The 24342-nt window shown below is 43.0% G+C and overlaps 1 protein-coding gene across 5 annotated transcripts in view; it reads left to right on the forward strand.

Moving 5' to 3' along the window:
* Nucleotides 1–3869: 3869 nt before the first annotated feature.
* RAI14 (retinoic acid induced 14) overlaps nt 3870–24342 on the forward strand; it is a 133663-nt gene continuing 113190 nt past the window's right edge. For 2 of the 5 annotated variants that reach the window (XM_084627920.1, XM_084627924.1), the window contains exons 1-2: nt 3871–4142; nt 18042–18121. In XM_084627920.1, coding sequence (XP_084484046.1) covers nt 18086–18121 — 36 coding nt within the window. In that variant the 5' untranslated portion in view covers nt 3871–4142; nt 18042–18085. Of the gene's footprint in view, nt 4143–4566; nt 4586–18041; nt 18122–24342 lie in introns of those variants that run through there. The other 3 variants (XM_084627923.1, XM_084627922.1, XM_084627921.1) reach the window with 3 other exon arrangements.

A 24342-nucleotide genomic window follows, 5' to 3' on the forward strand; every position in this document is an offset into this window, starting at 1 on the left:
TTTAAGAGGCCTGATTCTCCACTTTATTACACCACTTTTATGTTAGGGTAACTAAATCCATGGGTTACACTGGAGTTCCACTTACACTAGATTGTTCCACAAATCAAGCACAAGATTCCTAAACCATTGTTAAATCAGCCACGTTGCATATATGTAGGGTGACTAGATAGCAAGTGTGAAAAATCGGGACGGGGTGGAGTGGGGGTGTAATAGGGTCCTATATAAGACAAAGCCCTTCATATCGGGATGGTCCCAATAATATGGAATATTATATGGGATATGGAATATTATATGGGATATATGTAATATTTTTGGCCAAGCGAAGCAAGGCCCTACACCCAACTTGATGGCATTTCTCACCACATCGGATCAATTCCAACATTTCAGGGAATGTTTTAGGCATCACTGGGAAGAAACCTGTTGATTTTGGTGAAAACCAGAAGTAGGGAAAATTGGGCAAACAGAGGTTATGGCTTCTGGTTAGCACAGCAGCTTCAGCTACCTCTGCAATTGTCTATAGTCATGGCTCTCAACCTTTCCAGACTACTGTACCCCATTCAGGAGTCTGTTTTGTCTTGCATACTCCAAGTTTCACCTCACTTAAAAAGTACTTGCTTCCAAAATGAGATGTAAAAATACAAAAGTGTCATAGCACACTATTACTGAAAAATTGCTTACTTTATCATTTTTACCATATAATTATAAAATAAATCAGTTGGAATATAAATATTGTACTTACATTTCAGTATATAGTATAAAGATCAGTATAAACAAATCATTGCATGAAATTTTGGTTTGTACTGATTTTGCTATGGCTTTTTATGTAGCCTATTGTAAAACTAGGCAAATATCTAGATGAGTTGATGTACCCCCTGGAAGACCTCTGCATACCCCAAGGGGTATGCGTACCCCTGGCTGAGAACCCCTGATCTATAGATCAAATAACCAGTTGGATGACAGCCATTAGTATCTTCCAGTGTAAAACACCACTTCCCATTTCAGCTCTGCCCACAGTCCCAATAGGTTTTAAAATGCTGGCACCTTGACTTCTCTTCCAGACAGAAAGAAAATAAATAAGAATGGTAAGGGGAAGGGGAGATTGGGGAGCACACATGGGGGAGAATGGGAGACTGTGGTATGGAGGACAAAAGGGGAGTTGGAGGGGGATGGGAGGGTGGCACACAGGGAGCTTGTGGGGAAAATGAAGGGATGCAAGGAGCCCTTGGTGTGTGCAATGAGCTCAGTTTACAGAAGCAATGGAGTGTGTGACCCTCTAGTACTTTGAAGGTATGCATTTTACAGCATAAACAGGAATACAAAATCCTAAATATATGCAACGTGCCCTATAATGTTAATGTATAAAATGCTAATGTTGTTGTATAAAATGCAACTTTCCTATGTTCCTCTTTTTGTGCAAGTTCTCAGCCGTAGCATTAGACTAATATAGTTTTTCATTTTTTATTTCCCTGTGTTTTTTAAAAGAAAAATGAAAAAGAGGGAAAATGGTGTTGGTGGACTTATTTGATTCTGTACTCACAGTCAAAGTAAATATCACGGCACAATATAGGGATCACACATTCATTTCTGTAAGTGCACTTCCTTATGACACTGGTGTGGTTTTCACACAGGTGTTTGGGGGAAGTGCTCACTGGTGGATGCTGTTGAGAGCGAGGGGGGATCTGGGATCTGGGCTGAGAGGCTAGTTGCAGTTTCATAGATTCATAGATATTTAGGTCAGAAGGGACCATTATGATCATCTAGTCTGACCTCTTGCACAATGCAGGCCCCAGAATCTCACCCACTCCTGCAAAAAACCTCTCACCTATGTCTGAGCTATTGAAGTCCTCAAATCGTGGTTTAAAGACTTCAAGGAGCAGAGAATCCTCCAGCAAGTTACCCGTGTCCCACGCTACAGAGGAAGGCGAAAAACCTCCAGGGCCTCTTCCAATCTGCCCTGGAGGAAAATTCCTTCCCGACCCCAAATATGGTGATCAGCTAAACCCTGAGCATATGGGCAAGATTCACCAACCAGATACCCAGGAAAGAATTCTCTGTAGTATTAGGAAGAGGCCATGGGCTTGTGAAGTGGAACCAAATATAGGGGATTGTTAATGAGGTACATAGAAGACGGTTAATGGATTTTTGATGGGACGTTAGTGGCAGCAAGAGTCGGGGCTGTGGTCTTAATAGGGGAATTTGTGAACCAAGACTTTCTCAGGCGGGGACTGGACAGCTCCATAGGCCCTGACTCTGTGGGAGCTCTAGGGCTGGAGCACCCATGGAAGAAAATTAGTGAGTGCCCCCTTTGCCCCTTGGCGCCTCCCACCCCTAACAGCCCTGCCAATCAACTCCTCTACTGCCCTCCCAGCGCCTCCCGCCCACCACAGATCAGCTGTTCTGTGGTGTGCAGGAGGTGCTGGGGGGAGAGGGAGGAGCAGGGACGGGATGCACTCGGTGGAGAAGGCGGAACTGGGGGGAATAGGCGGGACGGAATTGGAAATAGGTGGGGTGGGGGTGGAGGCTTTGGGGAAGGAGTGAGGTGGGGGCGGGGCCTGAGACGGAGCAGGTGTGAGAAGGGGCAGGGTGGGGACTTGGGAGAAGGGGTGGAGTGGGGGTGGGACCTGGGGCAGAGAAGGTGATAGTTGAACACCCTCCGTGCAAGGAGGAAGCCGGTGCCTGTAGAGAGCTCCCCATAAACATCCACAAAAATTTCCTCATTTCAGATCCCTCATTCAAACCCTCCTTTACGGTGATGCCTACAAAAACATGACTACAGTTATGCTGCTGGTGCACTGAGACCACGGCCTAGCATGCTGGCCAGCACTGTCTCATTGTTTCCTTTTAGTCCCTCATCAGTCTGTATCCATCCCTTGTCTCTTGTCTTATACAGATTGAAAGCGCTTTGTTATTATTATTTATGTGTATGATAGTAATGCCTCGGCACCCCGATCATGGCCCAAGACCCAGCTGTGGTACGTGCTGCACACACACACACAAAACAAAAAGACAGTCTTTGCTAGGGTGACCAGATGTCCCAATTTTATAGGGACAGTCCCAGTATTTGGGGCTTTGTCTTATATAGGTGCCTATTGTCCCCCACTTGCCTCACACTTGCTTATCTGGTCACCGTAAGAGTTTACAATCTAAGTGGTAGAAAGGGCCAGAGGGCTGCTGCCAATGAGAGGCTTCTGGGAAGATACACTGGGAGGGAAAGCAGAGTAGGCATTTTTCATCAGCAAAGTGCCTCATGATGTGGCTGGGGCTGTCCGCAGTGGCTCATCTTCCACATCCAGTGGCTCTGGTCCCTCGTTCTGCTCATCCTTGGGCTGGTCTAACTTGAAGCCACAAGCCAGGAAGAGCAAGGAAGGTGGAACGGTTTGGCTCCTCTCCACTCCACCAGGTCTAACCCTTCCCTACCCCACCCAAGTCTCTGGGTCTCAACCCTCTCCCCTTGCTGAACCACACACACATGCTGGAACTAGGGCTGCTGGCTTGAAGTGGTTCCCGTCCCATACAGGGTTTACAGGTTGATTCAATGGCTCTCAGCACCCCCCATATAAATTTTTCCAGCTCCCCTGCTCACCCAGTCTCCCCATCCTTCCCATCTCTTTCTAGCTCCTGCCCCTTTCCTTCATCCGCCCCCTGCCTCTCCCACCCAGACCCCTAAGCCCACGCCTGGCTTCTCTGGGGCAGTGAGCGGGAGGGGAGGGGAACTGCAGCCACCGCTGGGGGCGCTACAGAGCAGCGACCTGCGGCAGCAGCGGCTCGGGAGGGGGAGCATCCCCGCCTGCCACGTGACTCACAGAATGTAGTTGGGCTCAAGCCCCAGCCGGGCGTCGAGCGCTGTCCGCCGCCCCCCGCGCCGCACCTCAACGGGGGCAGGAGCGCTGCGGTCACGTGGGCCCAGAGTGATGTAATTCCCCTCCCCCCTCCTGCCCCTCCCCGAGCAGTCGGAGCGTTGGGAGCTGGGCGCTCGCTCGCTCCGTGTGTGTGGCTCGCGCTGACCAGCAGCAGCAGGAGGAGGGAACTTTCCCCGGGCGGCTGCGGCTCCGCTTTCCTCTCCCCGGCCAGCGTGTCGGGCGCGGAGCGTGTGCGGCTGCGGCGGCGGCAGCAGCAGCCGCCGGGCAAGGAGCCTCCATGGGGTGAGTGTCCCCGCAGAAGTTGGCATCTGTTTATCCAGCGCGCTCTCTCTCTCTCTCTTTTTTTTTTTCATTGTGTCCTGTTCCCACCCCTTGCTTTTGTGATTCGGAATCCAGGGAGCGGAGTGGCCGGGGAGGAGGCTATGAATAGGGGCATTGTGTGCATGGCTCAGCCCGGAGAGAGCGGGGAGGGGAAGGAGGAGGCGGCGGCGGCGGCGAAGTGGGGAGCCAGCTGCCTGCTCCTGGGGTCTCTAGGAAAAGCGGGGCCGGAAGGCGGTGCCTGTGGAGGGCAGAGATGAGATGCACGCCTGCTGGAAGGAGGGATGGAGGGAATGAATGGGCGAGACAGAGGTAGAGGAGCTCTCCAGGCTGGACCCTTGTCGCTTCCGTCTCTCCTCCCGGAGCCCTGAAGTTTGGCGAGACCGGGAGGGAGGCAGTGGTAGCAGGCAAGGATTTCATAGCCCCTCTCCTTTATTATGATTCAGTTCAGCCTGGGATTTCCAGGGCTCGGGGCGCTGCCTGGACTGCGTGAGTGGGAGGCCTCCTCTCTGCGGAGCGGTGGAGGAACAAGTTTCCTCAAGGAGAGGGAAGAGTTTGCAGGCGGCGTGGGTCGCTGTGTTGGGCTTTCTGCTGTCTGGAGCAGGGGGAGATTTCTCTCTGCTCCCCTCCCACCAGAAGCTGCTGATGGTGCGTTTCCTTTAGCAGAAAGTTAAGTTCTTCCCCCCCCACCGCAGCGCGTCTGGGTTTGTAGAGGCTCCAGAGGGCCGTGCACAGCCGCCAGTGACTCAACGGCAGCTTTTTTTTTACTCCAGTCTCTCTCCTGCGGTGGGTCGCATCAGGGCTTTGGAGAGTTGACAGCTGCAGCTCATGTGTGAGTAATAATAGCGCAGCTTTAGTCAACTTTAAGGGGTAGCAGTCAGCATCTATGGATTTCTCTCCCTAAGGAGCTCCTGCCCTGCCAAGGTATCTGTCTCACAGACAGGGTTTGGGGAAAGTTCTCCGAGCTAGTGGAATTTGTTCCACATATATACACACACATACATATACTGGAGTATTTTCACTTCTTTTTGTTGTTACGTTGCTGAAGCTCTTACTCTAAATGCCAAAGGTTTCTGTAAATAATGCTTAATCCTTTCCTCTTTTTTTTTATCCTCACATGGGATTTTTACTATTTGTGTAGCAAAAGGATGCTGGCTGGCACTGTTTAACAGAAGAGGTTCTAATTCTCTTGATCAGAACCTGCTATAGCTTTATTGCGAATAATAAAATACCTCACTAATGTCCTTGTAAAATATCGCATTCTAAGCTGTAGTTAAAATTGTCAGCATTTTCATTAAAAGTATAAACCTCTCCTGGTGTTTGCAACTCTGTTGGTGAAATTTTTCTGCACCCAGAAGCATTCATGCACATATACTCAGGGAGTTATGAGGACTGAGTTTAAAGTAACTTTTGAGAAATGTGAGCAAAACAGACCTCTGTGTGTGTGTGTGTGCACCCCCCCCCCCTTTCCAGTTTTTTACTCTTTAAGATGGGCCTGGTAGGTACCTTGTCCTTAAAGGGACTCTATAAGTTTAAATTTGGCCGGAATAGGAATGGTTTCTTCCTTTACTTTCCAATGGAATTTTTTTTTTGAAAGACAAATTTCCCAGCAGTCTTGGCAAAACAAATATTGTAGAGCATTCTGCCATGGCATTAGAATCTGAGAGTAAAATGATTAATCTGTTTTCATTGTTCAGGCTCTGAAAGATGCAGAAAGTAAAGTACAGTGACAGTGCAAATAATACAAAGCAAGCTAGATTCTTAACATTCAAAGTTACTCTTAAGTAGCATAAGGATGCTTGCTTTTTTAGGGTTTTTTTTTAAAACCGGATGATGTCCTTCCTATCTAATTTTACTTTTTACTGTTATGAACTAAATTTATCTTAAAAGTTCATAACTGCAAAAGTAGCAGTTTAAGGGGATACTGAGGCTACAAGGTTTCAGTTTATTTGAAAGAATCTTGTCAGCTCAGAATTTCCCCGCAGGTGACAATTAAAAATGGACCTGATTAGTAACCCAGTCAGATCCACACTGGAGTTCATATTTCTAATTCTTACCAATCCTGTGAAGAGGATTTTCCTTCCCCCTCTCCTTTTTTTGGCTATACTGTGTTACTTATCAAATCATTTTAGTTTCTTACTGAAAAATCTACTCTTAAATATTTCTCCATTTAAGACTATGACCCTGTAATAGAATATAAATATGCAAAAAGAAAAGGAGTACTTGTGGCACCTGATTATGCATGCAAAACACCCATTGTACTGACAAATTTTAAACATTTATTGTCCAGTTCTCAGTTGTGCATTTTGAGGCCTCTTATTTAGTGCCATCTCTCTGCTGGTTTCAGAATAGCATTAAAAAGCTTAAAACACTAAATATATGTACATTACTAGAACAGACACTCTAGACTGATTAGGTGGAATTGATAAATCTCTAGAACTGCTTAGCTTTTGACACACACTCATAAAGAGAGGTAAATGAACTTTTTTGTATTTGCTAAGCAAAGAGTCGCACAACAGCCACATAAACAGAGATGTGAAAGAGCATTTGAGAAGAACAAAACAGGGTTTGTTTAGAACCTGACATTCTGTCTGACAGAGAAGCAAAGTGCCTTTCCAACATTTACCTGTATACCATGCACAGCAAGAGTCTATCTTCCAGACTCCAAAATATTGGGAATATGTGTATGTACCATTCTCTTCCCTAATCCAGGAATGCACCTATCAACATAACAAAGAAGCTGGTTTCCCCAAAAACAATTCATTACTTAAAATGGGTAAGGGAAGAGTGAACAGAGCTGCTGATGGAAGTTTTCATGAAAGGGTTTAATAACGCATCTCTGTTCACTTTTGATATAGCCCCACTTGGGCACCTCTCTGCAGCCCCATTTGGTGGGGCATATGCATTTAACAGGAGAACAAGAGGACTGGAAGCTAAGTTTCTGTGCAGTTCTAGGTTTTTGTGAAGGTTAATGACACAATCTTTGCTCCAGTTGTAGTAATATCCACTATAATCAATTCATTCTGGTAGCTGAGTATGTTCTGGTTCTTGTGGCATGGTGGTGATACCTGAAATAACAATAAACAAAAATGCCTAAAAATAGAACTAATAAATATAAAGCTTTAGTGTTGTGTTCTTTGCTGTCTCAGGCAGAAACTAAAATAGCCAAAAGAAAATGGCTTTTGAGATTTATATCCACTATCTAGGCAGGTTTGTGGTGGCTTCTGTGGGTCATGACTTCACCAGAAGATATGCATTGAAATTACTACTATTCTGGCAGTAGTTTTTCTACTGTCCATAATCTTTAATTCTTTTAAGAGGTGTTTTATATTCAAAATTGTGAAAGTCATACTTTTAATGATGGCAGCTTAAGTAATAAACTATTGTAGAATCTACAGTTATCAAACTGTTTGAGATAAAGTTGGGTTTGGGGTAGGAAGGAGAGAGGGCTAAATTCACCATTGGCACTTACAGCTGGAAGCTGGTGTAAACCATTATAGAGGGCTTCAGGGATGGAAACTAAAACAGACCTGGTGGCAGCAGCGTTAGACAGTCCCAGTTCCTCCATTTGTTATTGCAGAAGAGAATGTGAAGTGGCAGCTTGGCCTGAAAAATGAGTGGTGTTGGCACATAAGGGAGTGTGGCTACTAGGATAGCTGGAGGGGATGTTGAATCAACAGCATTTAGCAGGTGATTTTCTGTCCATCTTAGGTACTTGTATTGCCCCCATTACATTCCAATCTGAGCCCTTCACACTTCAATGTATTTATCCTCAAGACACCCTTGTGTGGTAGAGAAACACTGCTGTTCCTACTTTAAGGGTAGGGAGTTGGGGCACAGACAGACAGACAGACTGACTTGCCCAAGATCATACGAGAAGTCTGTGGTGTAGTAGGGAATTTGAAGCTGGGTCTCCCAAGTCCCTGAGTAGTGCCTTAATCATTATACCATCCTTCCTTGGTATTTATATGTACAGTATTTACAATGAAGTCAGTCTGATATATTGACATTGCATCCTGTCCCTAAGGAAAGGGTTTTCAATAATACAGATATGAATGGGTGTTCTCGAGGGGCAGTGTTAACATGGATTCATGGGTTAAATTGCACCCATGCCACTCTGGGTGTTGCAGCCTGGTGCACAGGGTTGCAACGCCCAAAGCGGGAAGCCAGGTCCCGCCTGGTGGGACAGGAGCTGCAGCTATGTGGTGAGTGTGGGATGGGCTTACTCTCTGTTCCCCCTCCCCCAGGGCCTCCCCTCCTCATTCAGCCAGGATTGTGGGGTGGGGTGAGGGGTGCTGCTGTGGTTGGTTGGTGCCTCCTTGGCAGTTTAGTATAGTTCACTCTGCCCCCGGTGCTCTCAGTACTTAATTGTAGGGTTAGTGATGTTGATTCCTTAACAGGCTGAGCTTTTCTCTTAAGTGTTCTATGTAGCAAGGCATACATACGAATTGAACTAAAATGGCCTCAGAAAGTCAAAATAAAGATCACATCACTTCCCTTCTCAATCAGGTTTTATATCCTGCTATAGAATATTTGAAAACTTTTCTTAGTGTGAATATTTCTTCAATGGGGTAATATCCTTCAGGGAATCATCTTGTGGTAGAGACAGGGTTTGAGGATGAGGTTTGACACATGTTAAATAAAGATACCGTTCATCCCTTCTTAACAATTCCCGTGTTTGTTTTCTCTTGAGCTACTTTACAGCATTCATCCATAAAGCAACATTGTACAGCCTTGGTTTTAAGATTAAATCTTTATACTTTCCTCATGCTTGCTTACTCCTGTAAGGAGCAAGTTGTCTGATGTAAAGTATCGTAAAGGAAACGAGTAGCAGGTACTAGCTGTTGTGAGATGCAGTTCTCGGAATGCCTTCTGTGCTGCTATTTGAACAAATAGGTTGTTCGGCACATCTCTGCTGGTTACATCCCTTGCTCTTGATTGGGCACTGTTGCTTCTTCTGATCGCTCTTAAATCTTTAATACGATAACAAGTGGAACTGTGGCTCATGTAGTCTTTTTATTTTTATTATTTGTAACTAGATGCCTCAATCCAAATCCAGGCCTTGCTGTGTAAAGTGCTGTACAAACAGATAGCTAGAAACAGCTGCTGTCCTGAAGACTTTGCAGTCCAAGTAGAGAAGGAAGACACCCTCTTCTTCCCTCTTGTATTTCTGTCCTCCCTTTTTAGAGAAGAGGAACTGAGGCACAGAGAGATTATACTTGCCTGAGATCATACACAAAGTCTGTGGAATAGCTGGGTATTGGGCCCATATTTCCTAAGTCCAGAGAGTGTTTCAAACCAAGACCATCTTTTCTCTGTCATTTTGACTAAAAGCTCTCAATTAGTAAGAGGATTTTTCCCCATAATTCCCATGCCACACTTGGCCTTCTGAGGCACCTGACTATGAAGGATTCCTCAAGAGGAGTAGGCTTTGGACTGCTGTAGGCATTGTTGCCTGGCTGATGTCAGCTTGTGATTGACAGCTTATACTAGGTTAGAGAGAGAGCAATCTTTCTCACCCCCCCCCCCTCCATCTTCCTCAAAATAATTGTTTGCCCAACTGAAAGAGACACTGGCAGCTTGAAATCTGTTTGGTTTCTAAAGCTGAGATTAAAGTAATTTAAATCATTATACCTGCCCTTGCCCCTGCCAGTTTCTGTGGTCTTACATTTTCCTATCCTTTTAAAAAAAAAAAAAAATTCAGTTTGCTGATTCTGTGTTGAAAGACCTGCCCAGACAGAGAGTCTGATTAGATACAGAGGGGAAAAATGTGAGTCTAATGAATAAATGAGTAAACTCCAATTAACTTCAATGAAGCCAGGATTTCACTTAGAGTGCTATCAGTTGCACAAGATAAACTGAAGAAGGGTCTTGTTTTCTTCTTTTGTATAATTCTTTCCAGTTATTGTAATTGGGTGGCACTAAGGCCTTGTGTGTTCACACAACTTCTACTAGTTTGATTTAAAAGCCAATTTTAGTTAACCTGGCACAAAACCCTATGTGGACACTCTTAAATTGGTTAGCATTAGACCTCTAAGGTATCCATTCAGGGATGGCTTACCTGGCTCAGCTGAATCAACTTAAAAACAGATTTTAAACTGTTACAAATTGCAGACAAGGTCTAAGAGTAGAGGACTGAAACACTGAGTTCTTACCTACAATTGGTGTGTAGTTTTTTGTTTGGGGTTTTTTCTTTCTGCTGGTGTGACTGTATTGCTATAGCTGTAGTTTCAAACTATGCTAAATTGCATCTGTGCACAGGTCACTTTTTTCCCCCGTGCAGTGCATTCCCGCTGAAGGGTTTGCACTCGTACAGCTACATCCTTGTAGCTACACACCTGTTCAAAAAATTAAACGTCTGAGTCACTGTCTTACTAGTTTGGTTTACTGTGCTGGCTTCCACAGAGAGTACTTAAAATTCATTGGTTTCAGAGTAACAGCCGTGTTAGTCTGTATTCGCAAAAAGAAAAGGAGTACTTGTGGCACCTTAGAGTCTAACCAATTTATTAGAGCATAAGCTTTCGTGAGCCACAGCTCACTTCATCAGGACAGTGGGGTGGGAGGAGGTATTGGTTCATATTCTCTGTGTATATATAAAGTCTGCTGCAGTTTCCACGATATGCATCTGATGAAGTGAGCTGTGGCTCACGAAAGCTTATGCTCTAATAAATTGGTTAGTCTCTAAGGTGCCACAAGTACTCCTTTTCTTTTTTTTAAAATTCATTGACTATAGACTTGATTTTAAGTAAATGAGTCAGTAATTTGACTGTGATACAAAAATTGCGCATCTATGGTGAACCTATAACATGCCTAACCTCAGCTTGTCAGCAGCAATCTGAATGATCAAAAAGTAAGAAGCATTTCTTAGTAGTTCAAACTGTGAAATGTAATAACTCTTGGCCCATGGTCCTCTTGCCCCTGCAGAGAGGAACCAGAATCTGTGGATCTTAGTGCAGGAAGAGGAACCAGCACTGCATTATAATTGCTCCTTCCTTCTCAGTCCTATAGAGACTCATCTGCAGAGGCTTGGGGGAGATCTGAGCTGTAAATAGGGAGGGGCTGTGGCTGTTGTTGGGGCTGGACTCCCCCTGACCCTAGATCCATGAGGCACAGCAACATGAGTGACTACAAAGAGTTCGCAGTAAACTATGTGGGTTCACTCTCATAACTTCTTTTCACCCTCGAGGGATGTTCCAGGGGAAGTGGTTTTCAAGGTGAGGCAGTTGGCAGTTTGGTCGCAAGAGATTTCCATGTGGATGGTCCTTGTCTGTGGTGAATCCCCTGATGTAGCTATGGATTAAAGGGGATTGGTGGATGTAGGGGGCCAACCCTCAGCCTCTTCTGTAAAGAGGGAGAAAACAGCCCTTCTCTGTGCACCCCATGAGGGAGAAAATGAAAAGCTTGGTGAAATGACATTTACTGGCAGGTTGGTGACTACAGCAATATAATTTAAAAAAAATGCTTGAAGCTTCTAAGTGCCTTGGTTGAAAGAGAATTTTTTTTTTTAACACAAAGGTTACAGCTAGGAGATTGTGATACAGTGGAGAATTTTAGAAGGATATCAATGGGAAAAGTTTTCCAACAGCGGGATGTATTTGAGTGGAAAAAATCTCCCAAGGGAAGTTGAGTGCACGTTGCTTAACACATCTAAAAGCAAAAAGGAGTACTTGTGGCACCTTAGAGACTAACCAATTTATTTGAGCATGAGCTTTCGTGAGCTACAGCTCACTTCATTGGATGAGCAGAGATGACAGAGTGGGAGGACACAGGAGATGGTCCTAAACAGGCAGAGGGTGGGACTAGGTCACCGAAGGTCTCTGATGCATCTTATGTCTTATGATTCTGCTTAAAGTAGGATTAGCTGTGTACAAATCATTCCCTGTCTTGAGTAGCCCTTGAGTCACACAGTGAATTTCTCAATGTGTTTTCATAGTCAGAGCCACACTGATACACTCACGGTACAGTAACCCTTTCCATTGTTTGTCAGATGGCATATGGTTGTCTGCAATGGACTGGGCAGGGTGGGGGTGGGAAAGGGTTGCAGGGGGAAGATGCTGAATGTGATGAAATCACAAGATATTTAGTAGCATGGAAAGTGCTGGGGGTATCTTTCAGTATGGTGCCAGTTTGTATGGTATGGTAAACAAAAGCAGCTAGGAAGATGGGCAAAAGCTAAGCCCTCCCAGTGGCTCTGGCAATGGAAAAAACCCAGGTTTGTGAGTGGCATTCGCGTTCCTGTTAACTGGGTCAGCGGAGCTTGATCATGTGAAGAATGTGACAAGCACAGGTATTGAGGTGAGCAGTAGAATAGTCGCTAGCTGTGCAAGTGCCTATGGGTAATTAATAGAGCAACACTAACGGCCAGCAGAGTTTGTTCTTGGGAATGAGAGCTGAATTCGTGGCGTAGGAGGAAAATTATCATCTGAAGCATTATTGGGGAAAGGAGAATCCCTGCTAGGTGTTCGGTATGCAGGTTCTTCATGGAGTCTCTGGCTCTTCTCCTTTATTGGCTTCTAGAAAGATCTGCTTGAGGTAGGGGGAGAGTGAGGTTGGAAAGAGAGGATTGGTTGAAGTTGTGAATGTCATTTTGGTTATGTTGGAAAAGCTTTATCTGACAGGAAGGTTTTGTAGCCTTTCCTAATGGGTAGGCCGACTTTGCATTCATCTAATCTCCATCCCCACAACTGACGATTAATTCTGAGATTAGTATTGTGCTGTGAGTATAGAAATGTAATAAACTGGGTACAATTGTGGTCAGAAAGAGACGGGGATATCACTTGGTAGAAAAACTGAATGTGGCAATAGAACTTACATCTCCTACTTTACAGAAATACACTGATATTTCTTTCCAATATTTAACCCTTCTGGCATTAAACATTCAGGGCAATGAGCCTTAGCAGCAGAGAGTCATTTTCAGCGGCACAAACATAGAGCATACAGGTTTCAGAGTGGTAGCCATGTTAGTCTGTATCAGCAAAAAGAACGAGGAGTACTTATGGCACCTTAGTGACTAACAAATTTACAATATGCCCTAAGGCCATTTTATGTTGCTTCGCTGGATTCAAGGGGCATTCAAGGAGTTAATTACAATGTTGTGAGGTGTAGCTCACGAAAGCTCATGCTCAAATAAATTGGTTAGTCTCTAAGGTGCCACAAGTACTCCTTTTCTTTTTGCGAATACAGACTAACACGGCTGTTACTCTGAAACCTGAATGTTGTTTGAAAGACCTTGCTCTGATTCTAATATAATTTTAATTGGAGGAAACTATAAGCCTAGGGTGGCTATTTACTTTGATTTGCCCTAGTGTAAGTCAGTGGGAGTGCTTGCCCTAGTAACTTTTTAAACCTTAATACTTAATGGTATGAATTTTAGGTTCAAACACCATACATACAGAAAATCTCGGAACCTCAAATTACCACTATCCTACTGCATCTTATTGTAACATGGTGGCATTTCTAGGTTGACAGTGAACCTTGCTGGGGTTTTAGTATGTATTGCTAAAAGTTAATAATTTTTTAATTCTATGCTAAAGGGATTACAGATCAAGTATTGTGTATTTAATTGAACTAACAATCGGATGCTTTTAACTAGAATTAAGCTGCTGAGCTTGTGGATTTATATGCTCTGATTTTACAAAGATGCTGTGGATACAAATTGACAGTTCTCAGTATTTATTATTGCATCTGCTCTAAAATGGGAGCTACACTCTATTTGATAAATGGATTGAAAAGATGGTCTTTGTTAGTACCTTTGTATCACCTGCTGAAATACTGTTTTGAAAGGTCGTAGAGCAGTGTTCATTTGTGAATTTCAGTGGATGTGCCTGTGTCTTGTACAGAGTGTCTTGTACAACAGTAATGCAGTACGTTATTAGAGGAACTACCTTTTATCTGTGGGAAATGAACATTTATCATAAAGGTGTACTGAATTGGGACACTGACCTCTTCTGTGCTAATTCCAGTAGTTACTCCCTTTGAGAATGTAAACCTTTAGTAAGGGGAAACAAAAGCCAGTTGTTTTACAGATTTTTGTCTCTCTGTTGCTGAGGGATCATGAGCGTTATGATGCACAAATTCTAATCGTAATGTTTGTTTTTAGTTGTGTCTGATGAAAAGATTAGAGTAATGTGGGTCATGAACAACACCAAACCTGGGAATCTATGGGGTGGTTGGTATGGTGGTGGTGGTGGTGTGTTTTTGTTGTTTTTGTTTTGGCATGCTGCCAAAAATTTGATTTTGCTGTGGATTTAGATAATGCCATAAGTACATAAAATGCACATACTGTAGGCAACATGTGATCTTGATGAATCTTGTGGGGAAAAAAAGTTAGTTGTAATGTTGGCCTCCAACAGGAAGTGCCCAAAAAAAAAAACCCATCAAAAACTTGTTGATGACAGCTGCTAATTGGAATGTATAATAAGTCCTACATAAGGCCCAGTTCTGCAGCCACTCTGTCTGCATACTCAGGAGTTCCCATAGAGGATCTCACCATTAGTCCATCTAGTCAGGTATCCTGTCTTCAACAACATCCTGTCTTCTGCTGCTTCAGATGTAGGTTCAAAAAACCCCAAACAAACTTGTAGCAGGGAAGTTTTTATTTCTGGGTGGCGGTGGTATTTATTTAAATCCCTGCTTGGTGATTTCTTTGCCCTGATGTATGAACATTTGTTTTTAGTCCATTGAAAATTTTAAAGGAATATAATTCCATGTAATTGAATAGTCTTCTTACTTATATAAGTGTTTAATCTGTTTTTAAATCCTGCTAAACTATTGGCTTCAATTATCTCTTGTGGTGATATGTTCCAGAGGCTTTTAAATAAAAGATAATACCTCTATATCAGTTTTAAAAGTGATCATCTGCAAAGGATTTTTAAAACATTAGGCTTCTGCCACCTCCTCTCCTCCCCCCCCCCCCTTTTCCTGCTTCGATGTATAAGTAAGACATGTTGTCAAGGTTCCTCCCCCACTCTGAACTCTAGGGTACAGATGTGGGGACCTGCATGAAAAACCTCCTAAGCTTATCTTTACCAGCTTAGGTCAAAACTTCCCCAAGGTACAAAATATTTCACCCATTGTCCTTGGACTGGCCGCTACCACCACCAAACTAATACTGGTTACTGGGGAAGAGCTGTTTGGACGTGTCCTTCCCCCCAAAATACTTCCCAAAACTCTGCACCCCACTTCCTGGACAAGGTTTGGTAAAAAGCCTCACCAATTTGCCTAGGTGACTACAGACCCAGACCCTGGGATCTTAAGAACAATGAACAATCCTCCCAACACTTGCACCCCCCCCTTCCCTGGGAAATGTTGGATAAAAAGCCTCACCAATTTGCATAGGTGACCACAGACCCAAACCCTTGGATCTGAGAACAATGAAAAAGCATTCAGTTTTTTACAAGAAGACTTTTAATAAAAAAAAAATAGAAGTAAATAGAAATAAAGAAATCCCCCCTGTAAAATCAGGATGGTAGATATCTTACAGGGTAATTAGATTCAAAAACATAGAGAACCCCTCTAGGCAAAACCTTAAGTTACAAAAAAGATACACAGACAGAAATAGTTATTCTATTCAGCACAATTCCTTTCTCAGCCATTTAAAGAAATCATAATCTAACACATATCTAGCTAGATTACTTACTAAAAGTTCTAAGACTCCATTCCTGGTCTATCCCTGGTAAAGACCAGCATATAGACAGACACAGACCCTCTGTTTCTCTCCCTCCTCCCAGCTTTTGAAAGTATCTTGTCTCCTCATTGGTCATTTTGGTCAGGTGCCAGCGAGGTTACCTTTAGCTTCTTAACCCTTTACAGGTGAGAGGAGCTTTCCCCTGGCCAGGAGGGATTTCAAAGGGGTTTACCCTTCCCTTTATATTTATGACACATGTGAAAAAGTCTTGTTTTTTTTACCTTGGAAATACCAGGAAATGTCAAGGTTGCTCTTCCTTGGTCCTCCAGCAAAACCTCTAGGAAGTCTCAGATGTTCGTTGTGAGCTCTGACTCCTTCACTGGAGAGGTGAAGTTGCTTGATCTTGACAACAAGGAGTCCGGTGGCACCTTAAAGACTAACAGGTTTATTTGAGCATAAGATTTCATGGGTAAAAACCCCACTTCTTCAGATGCATGTCTGCATCTGTAATTTTCACTCCATGTCACCCTCTCATTAATTCTCCATCATTTTAGCATCCTCCAGCCTAGACAGCACCTGCAAAATAAAATGAGTTTTGTCTTTTTTGCAAAAACCTTTCAAGACTACTATGTCTGTCATAAAGAAGCGACCTGCCCCTCCCGCAAAGGAACGGAGAGCTCAAATCTGTTGTTTTTCTACCTCTGTAGAGGTCACTCTTTACACTTGTTACTTTTTGAGTTTCATTGAGTGTCCCCTTGTTCTTGTATTAAAAGTGAGTCAGCGTTCTGCCTGCAGAACAACTACCTAATCGTGCCTGAGTCCTTTGATTAGATTTGGTGTTACTTTAACTTTCTACAGAAAGGTATTTGTTTTGGGGGAAGGAGAGGAATTGGCCCAGCTGAAGACCTACTTGGCATGTCTGTGAGATATTTTGGGAAGCTTATTCATGTGTTTTTGTTTTTTTAATATCTTCATGAGAACTGTTCATGTAGAGCTCTGGTGATTTAAAAACTTCTCATAGCTGTGCTTAGTTCAAAAGGATGGTGTGTGGTTATTGATTTTTTTTCCTGACTTTCCACAAATATACCATCTTCCTGCAATGTAACTGTTGATAAAACTATGTGATACCATTTTGAAAGATTACATGTGAGTGTGGATTAAATCTTAATTTGCACAATAGTGTGGTCATTTTAACTTGCTTGCCAAAAAATAAATTGGCACTTTAACTTAACTGATGTGATGAAAGAATGGTGGTGGTGGGTTTTTTTTTCTTTATCAAACTGGAGTCTAGAGCCTCTGAAAATGACATGAAATTTCATACAGTGAACGTAGGGGACCTATAGAAATTAGGGGAGGGGAATATATTCATAGCTATTCATTTATTTGACTAGACTCTGAACTACAATAGGAAATTTTTTTTCTTTTATTCTAAGTTGGAGGGAGAAGTTGCTAGAAAGAAACAGAACTTTGTGCATGTGAATATTTTTTGCTGTTAAATTGTTCTTTCAGTAGGAGCTTGCATGGCAGCTAAAACTCCAAAAATACATGGACAGACTATTTCTGTAAACATAACGCAAACATATTTTGTAAGTTTTCAACAGACCTTGAAATGTTGAAATTTTGTTACTTAGATGACTTTGTTCATTCCAGGAGTCTATTAATCTTTCTCCCAGTAGCTATTCTCTTCCCATTATGTTTTGTTTTCGTATGTGTTCACAAACTATTAGTGGAAATGTTTGTACAGAACTTCTCCATATATTGAGATTGATAGAGGATGCTTCTGACATTATCCTGCAATGTGTGCCAGGGTAGGGTGCAAGAACCTTAATTCAATGACTGGATATTTCCCTACAGTTTCTTTCCCACTACCCACCTGTACCAGTGGTTGTTTTGACAGTAACACAGATATAAGCCAGTAGGCTCGTACAAATGTTACCTGTAATATCCTCTTTAGGCAAGATGTTACTAGTATTATAAAAGACAAACTTATAAATAACAGGTAAAGATTGTTTCATGCTATTGCTCTGCAGGAATTTAGTCAGTGATGGGCTTGTGCCACGAAACTTCAGGAAGCTGTGAAATGCTGTTAATTTTAAAGAATCTTGAAAAGTAAGACACAACCGATACTTCTTGATTTGTTTTTAAGTCAAAGTTCTATTTTTAAAAGTGTAATAAGGCTCCTAGTGAACCTATGCAGTATCTAGTTAGAAACTTATTTTCCTTTCTGTTTTGCCTAGGTGTTGAAAAAAAACTCAGATCTGGAAAACTGAATGGGACAAACATGAAGAGCTTGAAAGCAAAGTTCAGAAAGAGTGATGTAAGTACTCCAGGGCTCGCTCTGGCTGACTAATATTTGTTAGTTTGTATTGTGGAAACAGTCCCTCACTCCCAACTAGATAAGGTTGTAGGTTAATCAACTACAGAGAACAGAAGCATTTTCCAAACACTACTGTACTCTCCTGTTACATTAGGTCTCTAAACTGTTTCTGTTTTGGAGTATAATTCTCAGTTACACAGGCTAATCAGAATTGGCCACATGCCTCACCTTAGGACATTAGCTGGCTTATGTGAAAATCTGCATGTGTGCAGGATCCACCGGTCTTCTACCAGATTGGGCTCTTTCACAAATCTTGATTCTGTACCTGGAGCTTAGCTTATCCTATTAATGGTTCTAATATCCAGTATTGTTTCTTTTTAGGCATTTGTATCATTATTATCACTGTGGTATCTGAACACTTAACATAGAAAACTGTATCCAGACTGTAACAGGGTGGCAAGGTCTGTAACTCCATATAGGGATACAAGGCTGTCCTGTTGACTACCCTGTTAGCAGGGGTTCTGGAACCCTGCACAGAGCTGATAAGGCAGATGTGGCTAGTTAATTCCACCAGTCTGAGTAGATGTTTGCACCTGCCTCTCATACAGGGAACTAGGGGCAGAGATGGGGAAGTCCTCTAGGATTTGTCAAACCCCAGGAAGAGCTGCAACTGGAGAGAAAGCTTAGGCTGAGTTTCATATTCTGTTTGAGTTACCAGTAAGATTACCAAGAGAAGGGTGAATTTGACCTCATACAGTGTGTGTATTTCTTCTGAAGCAGTGCGAATGCCACCTGTTTATACAATCACTCAGTATTCCTGGTTACTGTTCACTGCATTCTTATGCAATAAGTTCTTGTGGCATTTTGTGGCGTGCGGAATGTATGCCCGTGAAGTTATGTCACATGTTTGCTTGTAGGAAGTCTTATTAGTTGTGTTGTGGCACACACTTTGTGGCATGGCAGCACTGAATTGTCTTACAGATAAAATGCACGTGACACAGGTGACTCTTGACATGTATGCCATATGTTTGACCCTCTCTCATCTTTTGGGTGGAACCTGTAACAACACTGATCATACCAATGAGGAGGAGGACTGGAATATCATACAAGATGATTTGGACAACTTTGTAAACTGGAGTAATAGAAATGGGATGAAATTGAATAGTGCACAGTGCAAGGTCATGCATTTGGGGACTAACAACAAGAATTTTTGCTATAAGCTGGGGTCATATCAGTTGGAAATGGCGGAGGAGGAGAAAGAGCTGGGTGTATTGGTTGATCAGAGGATAACCATGAGCCGCCAGTATGATGCGGCTGTGAAAAATGCTAATGCAGTCCTCGAATGCATCAGGCGAGATTTACAGTAGTGATAGAGAAGTGTTAGTACCATTATACAAGGCACTGGTGAGACCTCATCTGGAGTACTGTGTGCAATTCTGGCCTCCTGTGTTTAAGAAAGATGAATTCAAACTGGAACAGGTACAGAGAAGGGCTACTAGGATGATCCAAGGAATGGAAAACTTAAGTTATGAGAGGAGACTCAAAGAGCTTGGCTTGTTTAGCCTAACCAAAGATGGGGAAATATGATTGCTCTCTATAAATACATCAGAGGGATAAATACTAGGGAAACAGAGGAGTTAGTTAAGTGTCAAGGTGGACACAAGAACAAATGGATATAAACTGGCCATCATCAAGTTTAGGCTTGAAATTAGATGACAGTTTCTAACCATCACAGGAGTGAAGTTCTGGAACAGCCTTCCAAGGGGAGCAGTGTGGGCAAAAAACTGGCTTCAAGACTGAACTTGCTAAGTTTATGGAGGGGATGGTATGATGGGACTGCCCACAAGGGCATTTAGCTGAACTGCGACTGGTAGCAGCAGATATCTCCAAGGCTGGTGATGAGACACTAGATGGGGAAGGCTCTGAGTTACTACAGAAAATTCTTTTCCAGGTGTCTGGCTGGTGGGTCTTGCCCACGTGCTCAGGGTCTAACTGATCGCCATATTTGGGAATGGGAAGGAATTTTCCCCCCCAGGTCAGATTGCAAGAGATCCTGGGGTTTTTTCACCTTCCTCTGCAGTGTGGGACAGGGTCACTTGCAGGTTTCAACTCGTGTAGATGGTGGGTTCTCTGTAACTTGAAGTCCTTAAATCATGATTTGAGGACTTCAGTAACTCAGCCACACGTTAGGGATCTATTTGCAAGAGTGGGTGGGTGAGGTTCTGTGGCCTGCAAAGTGCAGGAGGTCAGACTAGATGATCCTTTCTGATCTGAAAGAGTCTGAGTCTGTACCAGAAATATGAAATCTTTCATATTCCAACATTAAATAATCTGTGATTTCAGTGTATTCGTGCTTAGTTTTTTGTTTTGTTTTTTAAAATGACATGCTGCTTTTAAATAAATGGCATACAGTGGTCCTTTACCATAGCTAGTTCTCTAAACAATCTGTTCATACAACAATTAACTTGGAGTTTTGCAGGGAGTTTCACAAATCAACACAATATTCCTGAGTGCTGTATTTTGCATTTTGAACCCTGATTCAGCTGACAGGTGTGAGAGATCACCATTTAACTAGAAAACTCCCTAGTTATTACACATATGCGGAAGATGAAGAGCCTAAATTATTCCAGCTAAGGTGGGCATTCATTTACAGTTGGTTTGTTTCCACCAGCTGTCTTTGGTAGAATATGGCTGTGTGTTATCTCACCCACATTTTAAACAGACCATACTCATTCTTTTGGATTCCTCCTGATCATCTGCCCTCTCCCCCAAGCCTTTTTTTTTTTTTTTCCCCTTTCTTCCCCTGGACAGCATCTTACAGGAGAGTTGAAACTTGATGCCAGGCTTGCTGCAGGTCCTTTGGTGCATTTTTTTTTTTTTAACCCAAACTTTGGCAATCCATGGACCTGATGATATCATATGAATCAAACTGTATATTTGCTAGGAACGCATACCGTAACTATGTAGCCCGAACTAATTACTTAGATTTTCTCAGATAAAACATGTGACTTGTGTATGGCAATCCTTTATAACACCTACCTCTATTCAAATATAAAAGAATTAAACTCCACATTAAAGTGACACCATCTTAAATCACACTTCAATCTTTGTTTTTACCTGCCAATGTTACAAGAAAAATCCTAACTTTTTCTACAACTTTTTCTCTACTCTGGGGATTTCAGCCATCAGTGGCCAGCCACTGATATAACTGTACCAGTGCAAACCTCCAGCGGGAGCAAGCTATGGCATCAGTGCAGCTTGCTTGAAACTAAGGAGCAAATAGCATCATAACAGCTGCTTTGCCTGGCTACTCCAGGGTGTGCACTTAGCTGCCCTGGTGGCTGTAACCAGGGCAGATCCTCAGTGTAGACAAAGCCTAGCTTTGAAATTAACAGTTTTGCTTTTAAGCACTGGAGGCCTCATAAATCCATTAACTATATAAGGGAGGGAGGTTTTATTGCATGTGCAATATTTTAATATAGAGATTGTCTCATGGGCTGCTTCTCCCCCATACTCTGACACGTTGCAGTATAGGTATATATTAGTTGGCGTTTAATACAGTAAAACCTCAGAGTTATGAACGTGCATTAAACTGACAGGTCAACCACACGCCTCATTGGAACTGGAAGTACACCATCAAGCAGCAGAGAAAAAAAGAAAAAGCAAATACTGTAGGGTACTGTGTTAAACGTAAACTACTTAAAAAAAATGAAGGGAAAGCAGCATTTTTCTTCTGCATAGTAAGGTTTCAAAGCTGTTTAGTCAATGTTCAGTTGTAAACTTTTGAAAGAGCAATAACACATTGTTCTGAATTATTAACATTTTAGAGTTATGAACAACCTCCATTCCCGAGGCATTTATAACTCTGAGGTTGTACTGTAACTGTGAATAAGGAGGAAAAGTCAGTGTGATGTGACCACCCAAGTTCTCTGTGGACCGCAGCTTGAGGAGGTCTGAGCTGAAGGTAGTAGTCATTGCAGGCAACTGCTGTGCTGACTTGGGGTGTGAACATTGCTGGTGACCTTACTCACTAAAATGAGGGGAGAGGAAAGCTCATCCTGAAAAGGCCGGTTTGGTTGCTATGCTTAATTTGGGCTTTTGGAATAGACTGAATAATATAAACAGAGAGAGAGAGATTTTTGTGGTTATGTTACGGGTTTGTCAATCTGAGACTGAGATGGGACAGTCATTGTGCTGGTATCCCAAGAAAAAAATAAGATCACTTGTCCAGAACGTCCACTCTTCATATTCAAAACTTTAGGTGTCTTCTAGTGTAAAAATACTTAACTTTATAAAGCTGCCAAAAATCTCAAGTTTGACAGGGCTACAACTAGATCAGAAATTCCAGATTCAGGTGGGAAGGGGATGAATTAAAAAAGAAGCCTTGTTAAGAGTGTGAGTAGACCAGCATAACAAAAGACCCAGGAAACTTCACCCTGTGCAGAAGGCCAGAATAAATCTGTGCACTACTATGGTGTGGCTGGAGTGTTGGGTAGTGGTTCACCAGTGGAGTGTCTATGGAAAGGAAGCAGTGTGAACAAACTGTATGCTCTACAGCAGGGATCTCTGATTTTGCTTAGACTGATTCTGAGTGCACAGAATTAAGAAGGAGCTGCAGGATACATAATTAAAATTGGTAGTCCTCATGTTCCACAGCAGTGTCATGGAGAGTTTGCAGCTTTCATGCCTACCTATAGGCTAGGGTGGTGAGGGTTGTGCAGCAGCTTCTCCTCCTGATCCTGAACTGGGATTCCACTCCCCAACTCCTCTGTACTTCACCTGCATATATCCCTGTTACTCGGGCTTTGTGAATGCACATCTCTCCCTCTTGGCATGCTTTGCTTGGTCATTCTAAAATTCTTCTTGGGGGCAACTGTTGCCTGGTGGACATTGTGATGGGTTGGATCACAGAAACCCCCTTGGGACCTGCCAACTGATGTGCCAAGACTACTTCTGCCCCTGCTTTCCCTGCCAGCTTGGGACTCCAGCACCCTGTCTTGCTGAGCCAGACACGCCAGTCTGCTCCAACACAGACCCAGGGTCTGAACCACGTGCCCCAAAGCTGCAGATTTAACTGAAAGCAGCTTAAGAAGTGTTCCTGTCTTTAACACTCAGATGCCCAACTCCCAATGGGGTCCAAACCCCAAATAAATCCATTTTACCCTGTATAAAGTTTATACAGGGTAAACTCATAAATTGTTCGCCCTCTATAACACTGAGAGAGAGAGATGCACAGCTGTTTGCACCCCAGGTATTAATACAGAGTCTGGGTTAATTAATATGTAAAAAGTGATTTTATTAAATACAGAAAGTAGGATTTAAGTGGTCCCAAGTAGTAACAGACAAAACAAAGTGAATTACCAAGCAAAATAAAATAAAACACGCAAGTCTAAGTCTAGTACAGTAATGAAACTGAATACAGATAAAATCTCACCCTCAGATATTTCAATACGTTTCTTTCACAGACTGGACACCTTCCTAGTCTGGGCACAATCCTTTCCCCTGGTACAGCCCCTGTTCCAGCTCAGGTAGTAGCTAGGGGATTTCTCATGATGGCCCTCTCATTTGTTCTGTTCCACCCACTTATATATCTTTTGCATAAGGCGGGAATTCTTTGTCCCTCTGGGTTCTCACCCCTCCTTCTCAATGGAAAAGCTCCAGGTTAAAGATGGATTCCAGTTCAGGTAACATGATCATGTCACTGTAAGACTTCATTGCCCACTTGCCAGCACACAGGTATACAGGAAGACTTACAAGTAAAACAGAGCCATCTACAGTCAATTGTCCTGGTTAATAGGAGCCATTAAGATTTTAAACCACCATTAGAAGCCTCTGTTCATTGGCTGAGCCTTAGTTGGGGGCTATCAAGAAGGCCACGGCTTTATAAAGCAGTGAGCAAGCGACCAGGGACCGATAACAGGGAGTTTGGAAAGGGGGCAAGGTACACTTGCCATTCTTTAAAACCTTTAAACTAAACTGTAATCAAAACTTCTTGATTTATACAAAAAACCCTATCATTAACCTAGGTAGCTGTAGGAGAAAATGCAGGCAGAAGCCCAGCAGCAGAGTGGGGGCTATCCTGTTTATTGCACTCAGTGTAGTATGTATGATTACCTGCCCTGTGGGCGGGTGGCATCTGTGTGCATTCGGTGCCCTCAGAGACCGTGTATGGGCTTTGGAGGCCACGGTGGCGGAAATGGAGTTGCTAAGGGAGGCAGAGA

Source organism: Lepidochelys olivacea, assembly GCF_965140295.1.
Source record: "Lepidochelys olivacea isolate rLepOli2 genome assembly, chromosome: 5".
Taxonomy (NCBI): domain Eukaryota; kingdom Metazoa; phylum Chordata; order Testudines; family Cheloniidae; genus Lepidochelys; species Lepidochelys olivacea.